Here is a 10,593-nt window from a genome sequence, read left to right as displayed (position 1 = left end):
CTTTTTGCTTGCGTTTTTTGTTCATCTTTGGTTGTGATCCATTCGATATTATTATTATTAAAATATGAATTTCGAGATTTATTTAATTAGTTAGTTGCCAAATTGGAAATATTAAGCTCTCAGTATGAGTCGTTAACCCCATTGGGTTCCATGGTCTAAAATAATGTTAGACTAAGTAGTTTCGTTTTTCAGAAGTCTGGGCCACTTCCCTTGTGGCCAAAATCGCATGAGTCGTCCAACCCTTTAAGTCGCAAATCTTGTCAGAAACGATTTGGGAAATTGCCGGAACATGGTGCAACAAAGTCAGAAACTTGGGTGACCTAACCCACGACTTAGGTCGCGGGATGCCCCTAGAAGATCTTTTAAGCTCGATTTTTAAGGGTTTTCACCCATTTCTTCCACCATGTTCCCGTCCCCTGCCTCTTGGCGATTTGGCATTTTAGGGATGCTTTTGGGACGTTTTTGGAGTAAATTGAGAAGAGAACTTTGGAGATTGAAAGTTGATGATGGATGGTCTCAAGATTTTTGAAGAGGTAAGCTTTTGAGTATTTTGAGTTACATTTGTGGGTATTATGAAGTTGAAACTTGTAACCATATTTGTGGTTTTTCTAGGTTACGGTGTAAACGAGATGAGGTTTCTAGAGTTGTTTGATTGTGGATCTCAAGTCTCCATTTCCGAAGCTAAAGGTTTGGATTTGGAAACTAGGTTTTACCTAACCTAGCAATGTGAGTTTCAAGTTTGCTTTGTGAAAAAATTTGCATGTCAAAAATGTCTATTTTGATGTATTGAAGTGTTTTCCTTGATATTTATCAAATGTGTTGATTATTTGTTGAAATTCGCATCTTTGGTACATTTGATTTTATAAATCTTGAAAAATGACTGTGTTGTGAGGAAAACTTGAGTTGAGTTAGACACCGGGACCGTGATCTTACAGTACTACTTGATAACGTTGATATTTGACTTACTTTGTGTTTCGCCACAATCGATGGAAACGTGATTTCCCCCATCACCGAAAGGTATTGTTTTAGATATAGAGTTTATTCAAGATTTTGGTATAGAGTTTATCCAAAATTTATGGTTTTGAATATTAAACCTTATTTATGTTTGGATTTTTTTGGGTAATAAAGTTTTATCCATATTTCCGGTATTTGATTATTAACCTTATTCACGTTTTGTGTGAGTATTGAGTTTTGGTTTCATGTTTTAACTGGTGTTTTGGTCACCGAGTTTGCATCACGAAAATAGTAGGTTTTGGGAAAGACTTGCTCTTATGTTAAATACATTTCATTTAGGAAATTGTAATTTAAATAACATTCTTCAGTTTTACCATTTTATACTAAAAATGAAAACTGCTTGAACTCACTAGGCGTTAAACTAACACTTTTTTTTTATCGGCATGTGCATCAGATCCTCGTTGTAGAATGATACTATGAAAAGTTGAGTACAAGTTGAGGCACAAGAAGAATTTAGCTATTCAGAACTGCCTTTTGTATTTTGACAATAGCCTCTGTTATTGGCAAAAGTAACAACCGTTGATAATCTAGACTTTGTGTAAGGTTTGAGTTACAGATTGTTGTTGATGTTAAATCTTAAATTAACATTATAAGTAATCAATTATTGACTTTTGGAATGAAATTTATCATTTAATTGATATGTTATAAAAAATTTAAATCAGTCGCTCTTTTTCCCATATTTTAGGCTCTTACACTCGTCAATGTATTTGATTCAGAAGCAACAGTACACTCATTCAGTTTGACGTGAAATATCGCTACACAAGTCCATCGAAGAAAATCTTTCAAGTTTGTGTGTATTAATTGCATTGAAATCTCAATCTGTTAGTTTTGAAATGCAATGTACATCTCAGCCTCTCGGTATAGTTTATCTTGTTTCCAAAAACGAGCTTTTTGAAAACAACTGTATCTTTGTTTATGGTTCTTTGAGATCCTGTTAATACAAAAATATAATTTTTTAACGGAGAAGTTGCCGATTTTCGTACTTTTGGAAGAAATTGGAATTATCATAAAAGAGTATTTTGATCATTGGGTTTTGATGAGAATAAGAGTTAAATGAGAAGCGTAAGAAGAGATCACCACCTTAGGATGTGATATATCGAGATACACCGGATCAATCCCCATTTCAAACGTTATTCATGGGTGAACTTGGGATTAAAGATGATCAAAGATCCAGATCTTTTTTTTACGTTTCTCATCTTAACTCTCCTCACACGATCCTTCTACTTTGATCGTTTCATATTATTATTTTAAAGCTACATGATACAAAATCTTAATCTTGAAGTTACATGATACGACAGACGAATTCTATTTAAACAAATTAACGAGTCGTTTACTAAACTCTTACTAGGTAAACACTTTTAGGGTGTCACTTACCTTATTCTTACCCAGTAAGAGCCATAACAAGGACCCAATTTTACCCAGTAAATGAGGGAGAAAATCCGTACACGATAAACACTTACCAGGTAAATGACGTTTACCGATAATCTATTATGATGGTCAAGAAAATTACTCCGTTAGAGCGATAGACTCTTACAGATAAATGCTAACTTGATAAACGTTTACCCATTTTTATTTCAAATTCCAACCGAGTAACATAACATTACAAAGAATTCCATCCGTCTTAAAAAAAAAATTTAAATAAAACAGTTGGAGCTTCTAAAATTTCTTGAAAACTCCATCTAATTTCAAGATTCATGGTGATGCAATTTTTTGGCAGCACCAACAGAATATTACAAAAAAGAATCCTGCAATCTTTACTTCCCCTTTTCTAGAAACCCAGTCCAGTTTCAGGATTTCCTGAAACTGGTCTTGATTTCTAAACTAATTTTTCGAAAAAAGTGGGCTTTTTTCGGGCTTTTTCTTGGCCGGACTACTTGTTTCTAGATGCATACCGAAACCAAATCTTCGAGGGGATGTGGAAGTACTTTTAGGCGACAAACACATTTCTTCCATTGCTCGGGCTTGTAGCTCCAATGGGTAATCCCGAACACATCCAATACGGGGCCCGGCTCCCGTCGTCCATCGACAACTAAGTTGCTTAGCCAACTGAAATGACTTATTTTCTTTATGTGAATTTATCCGCTGCATGATCTTCTCCTTTGGGACGGATTTGTTATAGGCTTCATCTTCTTCACCATAATCGAATAGGTTCCTTTTGGAAACCATAAGTTCGATATCAGAGAAAAACTCCTCTGCTGTATCGTAATCGGAGGCACTGTCAGAGTTGGAGTCAGAATCAGAGTCAGATTCAGGTTCAGATTCGGGTTCAGATTCTAGAGCTTTTTGCTGAAAAGCCAGTATAATGCTTTCATTTTTGGGGATTTCAAGTGTAGTTATCCTCGCCTTCAGATCACGTGTCATTTGCAGGCGATTGCTATATCGATCCTTTCTTGATTTAGAGTTCTTCCGATGGTAGCTTTTGGTAGTCGTTGCTATCGTACCTTGAAAGATAGTGGGTTCTGATACGCTGTTTCGCATCCCGAATCCAGCCACTTCATTAGGAAATTCTTCCTCATCATCTGGGCTTTTCTGCAAGATCATGGAATAGAAAAAAGTGAGCTAAATCCGCTTAATGAGCTTAATAGGACTCACAGCTTATTCAGTCAGCTATACATGACTGTTTGGTATTAGCTTAATAATATAGAAAGTCGCATATTCGGTAAGCTTCTAGGGGAGCTTTATGCAGAAAGCCAGGGCTTTATTTTTCCAAACTTTCCCCTCCCAATTCAAAAACACGCACCTTCCATCTATGAACCAAACAAAAACCTTCCTTATCTATACAGACATATTAATCCACAACAACTTTATCTAATGAAAACCAACCAAACGACTCCATTTTTACACAGAGCAAGCTCTTTTAATACTAGAGGCAGAGCGGTTAACATCAGAGGCATGCGATTTGAAGGTTATCGAGTTAATTTAAGGTCATTTAACCAAAGGACCAAAATATTAGTCTGCTTAGTTGTTGTACCTTGACGGCATGGAGATCGACATTGTGCTGCTCAAGGAATGATAAAAAAGCATCAAAATTTTCTTCGGTCGGGAGATAATGTCCGCTGTGAGGCCAAATAGCCTGTCAAGTTTTAGATATATATGTTAGTCACTGCAAGATTACATTCAACGGTTAATTTTTCAAACGACTGAGTTTCAGGTTTTAATAATGTAAGCACCTTAAGAGTACCATCTACGATCACCAATCGTCCAGCAGATATCGTAGCTCCGCCTGCTAGAAAACTTGAATGTTGAAATTTGCCTTTCTGTTTCGTCCCGATATACAAAACCATTGACGTGCTAAGCACGAATATCCACTTGGCGTCATCCGGTCCACCAGTTGTATCAATCACCGTCTTGCTTAGCTTGTACATGAATTTTCCGTCTTCCACTATAACTTCATAAGCCTCCCTTTCGATCTGGAAACCAAAAGAAACAAGTTTGAGTATCCTATTCCGCAAAAAGGGTATGACGCCCCCTCTGGAGCTCCGGGTTATTCAGCGAAATGACATCCGGTTTTCAAATACATGAACTTATGACAGGTTTTTAGGTATTCTTTTGTTTGGTGTCATTCTAAAACTAGTCATGGCTTTAACCCGCCATAAGATCATTTAATCAAAGGACCCTCGGAGTTCGCCCACCATGCTAGTCTCACAACCATCATGAGATGGACCCGGGCCCGACCCGAAAAAGCATGTGCCTAGCAAGCCCGAAGTCCTGACCAGGCCTAAAAGCCCGATCGAGCAGCGTTCTTTTCCAATAGCCCATAAATCCCAGTCTGCAAAAACCCAATTGAGCCTATTTTGACACCCTAAGCATGTTCCCGGAAAAGACCGGGCTCTTTCTTTGCTTACTAAAATCAGGCTTGAAAGGCTTGGGCCTGAAAAAGCCCAGTGGGGTCTATTTTTCACGGACAAAGCCCGGACCTGACAAAGCATGGGCTCTTTTTTTGCTTCATAAACGAGGTTGCAAGTCTGGGTCCGGGCCTGAAACAGCCCGGGCCTTGTGACTGGTGCCTGGAATTAAACCCCTGACCTCCTTACTCAGTTGTGCTAAAGCCATGGGAACAAAAACAAGTAGGATAAATACACCCATATGTACAAATTTTATAAAACTTACAGGTCCGAGATACTTGATGCATTGTTGCTGAAGCTTTAGTCGTGGGCATCGTTCAAGATTCACCTCTTTCCCTTCCCCAATGTCGAGCCTGAGATATAGTATCAGCAGTTAGAACTTTGGTCACGTTCATATGTTTCGAGCACGCTTTTATCATTCATCAAGGTAAGTTTAATCTTACCAGTAGAAAAAGGGCTGTCTACTCTCGCAATGAAGCCATTTGGCATAATAAAATTGAAGATTATGACCGTAGCGATGTCGAGGATCAATCTGTTTGGATAAAAAGGGGATATATTAGAGTTTGATACATAAACTTAACAAGAAACATGAAATGAAAGACAATCTAATCATAGAGTGAAGACTTACAGCCTCGAGCCAATGTTGTAAGGCAAGTTTACGTGCCTTTTCGTTTTTTGACAAGCCTTTACCAACCTGCCATTTGAGAGATAAATATACATGTTTAGAGAAACAAAAACAACCGATTTAACCCCTTCCGAGTGGGATCTATTAGCTCCTTACGTTATGCATCTATTTCTTGAAAAAATGGGTACCTTAGCCGCTCGGGTTCTTGCTCTTGACCAACGCGAAACAGCAGTTTCTGGTTTCTCCACTTCAAAGAATGATACCGAGCTGCATTTCAGCACAGCAAAATCTAACAGCTTCCACCTGTGATGGATAGTTGCTTAGAAAAATGTATCATACAAAATCTAAAACCATAAAACATTACACAACTTCGGGTGCTTTTGAACTCATCCTCTATGCATAAACAGTGAAACGAATCCATGCAAACTTCCATTAACAAATCAAAGAATACTAACCAGCTTTGCTCCACCAAAACTGCACAATCAGCTAGCTGTCTTCTGGTTCTGAAACTTTTATATGTTTTCTGTAGCTTCACTGCAGCCAGATCAGGGTTCATGAGTGGCTTTGGTGATTCAACCCTCTTTGCTTCAGGACTTGCTGCAGGTGTGTAGTATTCTTCGTTAGAAGAACGTTTTAAGGAAGAAACTCTGTTGATTTCCCTCCCATTAAAGCTTAGAGACCCTCCAATCATCCCACTTGAACCAGATGATCTCATCTTTGCAAGCTTGCAAGAACCACGATGATCATCAAAACTTAGGGATCTTAACACCCTTCTCACATCTTTTTCATTCAAACTTAATGATTTGGAAAGGATAGATTCCATGTGATCATCAAGGTCCTTGAGATTTGCATATGGCCATGAAAAAGATAATCCCATTCGCATAACAAATCAACACCCTTTTCCTGTTGATAGAAGAAAACAATCAAATTTTAAGGCCACCCATTAAGAGAAACAAGAACCCATATGCAGAAACGCATGATTTCCACAACCTATTTCAAGTATTTAAGCAAGAATCCACTCTGAACCAAGAATGGCATATACATACATACACACAGATATATGTATATTTTGAATGAGATTACATAAAACAGAGAGATTATTACCTTCAATAAGATTAAAATCGAAAGAAGAGTAGGAAAAGATTCAACAAATATTCAAATGAAATGAGAATCTCGAGGTATAAAGAAGAGAGGAGTCCCTCTCTCTCTCACACACACACACAAGACTTGCAGTGTTTGTTGAATCTGTAAGGATTTGGGGCAATGTCTGAGGTGGGTTGAATGGGAAAAATTGAATATATAGAGATAGAAAACTGGTGGAGAGAAACAGAGTGGCTCGACCTACGTGGCACTGACTATGGTGACTACTGCGGAAGCTTCCGTTCAGAGACGACGATGGAAGAAAGAAAGAAGAAGAAATTGATTCCTATTAAATATTCCACTTTTACGCCTTGAATGTTCACCCACAACCCCACCGGCCTCATTATAAATGCATTTTATCTTTTTAAAGGAATTCAGGATTAAATATTTAAAACTAAAAAAAACCTTGAAAATACGATTAAAAGTGATAATAAATAGTAGCCTTGATTTACCATTTCTTGATCATTTTATGTGTGAAAACGTTTCCAGGTGGCCATTAAGTGAATTTGTTTTCGGTTAGGATAATAAACCCATAACTAGGGGTGCTCAAAAACCCGACTAACCCGATCAACCTAATTCAATTCAACTCGAAACAACTCGATGTCTAATCGAGTTGTAAAATTTTCAAACTGTAGATAGTGGGTTGATATTGGATTATTATTATGTGAACTAAACCTAATCCGATGGATCCGATATCCATTTATTTTTTGGATTTAATATGATTGTTGAATTTCTATTAATATATACACTAGACAATTACACTATCGCATACGTTATTTATATACACATCTTTTCAATCTATTCACATCTCTATGTAACTCATTCGTATATATGTTCAGTAACTGTAAACATATATACGTAAATTGAGAAAAATTAACTGAATGTGATATACGTAAGAAACATGGATAAGTTGTATTAAATGATTGATGATGAAAAAGAAATTATGAGTAGAGAAATAACATGTTCAAGGTTAGAAGAATATTTTAATGTACCAAAGTATCAACCTGACTAACCCGTACGGTTTGGGTTGGGTTGGGTTGCACTTTCGTTTGGATTAGGTTGAATTGGGTTAAGATTTTTCAAACCACAAGCATTGAGTTGTGTTGTTAAAATGTCTTCAACTCGATCAACTCAACCCATGAAAACCCTTGCCCGTAACCATCAACCATAAACCAGTTATATTTGTCATCTGTTTGTTTTAGTTTAAGTAATAAAAATGACAAAGAATAAAAATGAGAATGAATTTTCATCCTTCAGTTTAACTAAGAATGAAATTTTGGGCTTCTAGGAGAACAATCGATTATATTATAGAAAATCAAATAGTTTTTTCATTTTCATTGATTACTGCTTAATACCTCTAATCACACATTCCCTTAATAAAACTGTGAAACAGTTAATAAACTAAATAATCTACACTATGTTATAAAATATTTGACAAAAAACTCTTAAAAAACATTTTTTATGCATGAAGTACTGTTTATTTATATATATTACGTAAAATTCAAGATTACAAATAAATTGTACGTAAGTACAACGTATTAAAGCTTCATGTTTGAATTCATGTAACTAACTGCAGATAAACATAACCAAATACAAGATAAACATTTCATTTTAAATATAAAMAATCTAAAATATAATTAGGATAATCATTAAGTTCTAATAGAATATTTAATTATTATTCTTATAAAAATTATATTATTAAATAAAAATAAATTACATTCGTTATTAAATCTAAATTAAATTATAATAAAAAATTGAATTACATAAAACAAAAACTTTTAAATAGTTAATTTGATATTAATATTGATATATTTGTTTTTGAAATTTTATGTTATCTTCATAATTTATATTTTATAAAAAAATAAAAATATTATCTTTTTCTGAAAACCACATAAAAACCGTATTAAAACATCTACAGAGACTAAAACGAAACATTAAAATTGAAATATATCGCGCTGTATTGCATGAATACCCTTCCGGTAATATAAAATCAATGGTAAAAATTCTTTTTGTTATGTAACATATAAAGAGTAGAATTGGAAATAATAGATAAAAATATTATCGAAATATATTCTTACCAATTTTATTCATATACTAAAAAACACTAAATACAATATACTTTATTTTCATTCTTGACCCTTTTAATATTTCTGTTTTTGCCTTTAAACCTTTTTATTATTAATTTTGACCTTTTTAATATTTTTGTATCTATTACCTTTTATATTTTTGTTTTCGATTTGATATCTTATTTAAATTAATAATATATTATTATTAATCGATAATTTTATTAATCGAATTTTTTTGATAAAATAAAAATCATAAAGATTATCTTTGATTTGTTTTAACAATAAAAATACCCTAAATTTTTGGGCATTAAAAACACAAGTTTTCACTAAAATACTTAATTAAAATGTTTCAATATATCATAATATACCGAATATATTAAATCAATATATTTACGACTATGATGTAAAGATAAAATTGTATGCATTTATAATATTTAATAATATAATTAAATTTAAAAATATTCAATAATATGTTTGTTCTAAAAGTATGGACGAATGGGAGAGATCAAATGTGTTATTTATTTAAAAAAAGTTCAAGGACTTATCATTCAAAATGAGAAAGTTTAATGTGGTTTTGTGAACTTTTCTCTTCGTTAAATAACTATAAAGGTATAATATGTAAGTGTTAAAAATCATGCGTAAAATGTTTACGTATTTATGAAGATTAATAATATATTTAATTTCCAAAAATACTTAGTATTGAGTTTGTTTCGATGTTATCAATGAGACCATTCTAAATAAGCAATTTGTAAAAAGAAAAACGTATTTCTTGATGTATTTTAATTAATATTGATTATGTATGATAATATAACAAGAGTGTAAATGAAAAATGACAAACTAAAATATATATAACAAATTAAATAAATAACTGTACGAGTTTAAAGTGTATGTACTAACAATAATTTTGTAGTGTTTATTATATATAATAATATGTTTAAATCAAGAAATATTCAATATTCAACTCATTTTGAAGATTTTGATGAGACGATTATAATATGTAATTTGTTAAAAAAACGTATTTTTTTAACGTAGTTTAATTAATATACGATTATGTATTATAATATAATAAAAATATATAAGTAAGAATATAAAAATAATTAATTAATTATAGGGGTTTAAATTATAATTTTAAATTTAAAAACCATGACCAAATTGAATTGTTTGTGACGGAAGTAGAGGGGTAGGAAAGAGTATGAATGTATATAGAGAACCCCTATTGATCTTCAGGGACGTTCCAATCTTTTTGAAGGTTCTGTTACATTAAAAAACGTTTGATTATATTGTATAAATGAGATAACAGAGAATATATGTTAAGAACAAAAATAGACTAGACCTGAAACGATTAACAATCTGAAACTAAACTTAAACCATTAATGATTTGAACTTAAAACCAAACAACTAACGGTTTGAACCTAAATAACTTCGGCTATAGATTTACACAGGTCGATAAAAAACCCTAAACACATGTAAATTTGGGCCCCATAATTTCGGGAGGCCTGTTCAAAATCTCACATTTAACATGCTAAGGGACGACCATGTTGATCTCTCTTAATGTTAAAATTCAAAACTTGAATTCATGTCATGTCATTAAATTCCTCTTGATTTATTAAAACTAAAAGAATACTATCTCCAAAGGAACTGGAGTTCCATCATTAGGATAAGCGATATTGTTGAACCAGACAAAATAAAAAACAATATGACAGTACAGTTGTCATACATGTTCTTAAACTTTATTGAACATGTTTGTTAGTCCCGAAGGGCAAGGCAATAAGCAGAAAGTAATTGTAGAAGGGGGGGTTGAATACAATTACACAGATTTTTTTTCAACTTTTTAATTCTTATTGATTTATATCAAGAATTAATACACACAGAAAAACAAAAGATTGTTGCGGAAGATAGGAAA

General features: G+C 33.4%; 1 protein-coding gene across 1 annotated transcript; it reads right to left on the bottom strand.

Annotated features, from left to right (window-relative positions):
* Positions 1-2,605: 2,605 nt before the first annotated feature.
* Positions 2,606-6,660, bottom strand: LOC112514355 (IQ domain-containing protein IQM2-like). The gene is made up of 9 exons (XM_025120790.1): positions 6,589-6,660; positions 5,940-6,387; positions 5,673-5,787; positions 5,488-5,553; positions 5,303-5,391; positions 5,125-5,212; positions 4,185-4,424; positions 3,986-4,087; positions 2,606-3,543 (listed from the first exon to the last, which is right to left on the bottom strand). Exons 2-9 carry the CDS (start codon positions 6,365-6,367, stop codon positions 2,836-2,838), a joined length of 1,836 nt encoding a protein of 611 aa, XP_024976558.1. The 5' UTR covers positions 6,368-6,387; positions 6,589-6,660; the 3' UTR covers positions 2,606-2,835.
* Positions 6,661-10,593: the final 3,933 nt, after the last annotated feature.

The sequence above is a fragment of the Cynara cardunculus genome (assembly GCF_001531365.2).
Source record: "Cynara cardunculus var. scolymus isolate 2C chromosome LG 1, CcrdV1, whole genome shotgun sequence".
NCBI classification, from domain to species: Eukaryota; Viridiplantae; Streptophyta; class Magnoliopsida; order Asterales; family Asteraceae; genus Cynara; species Cynara cardunculus.
The sequence above is the reverse complement of the archived record's forward strand: the minus strand, read 5'-3'. Positions and strand labels throughout refer to the sequence as shown.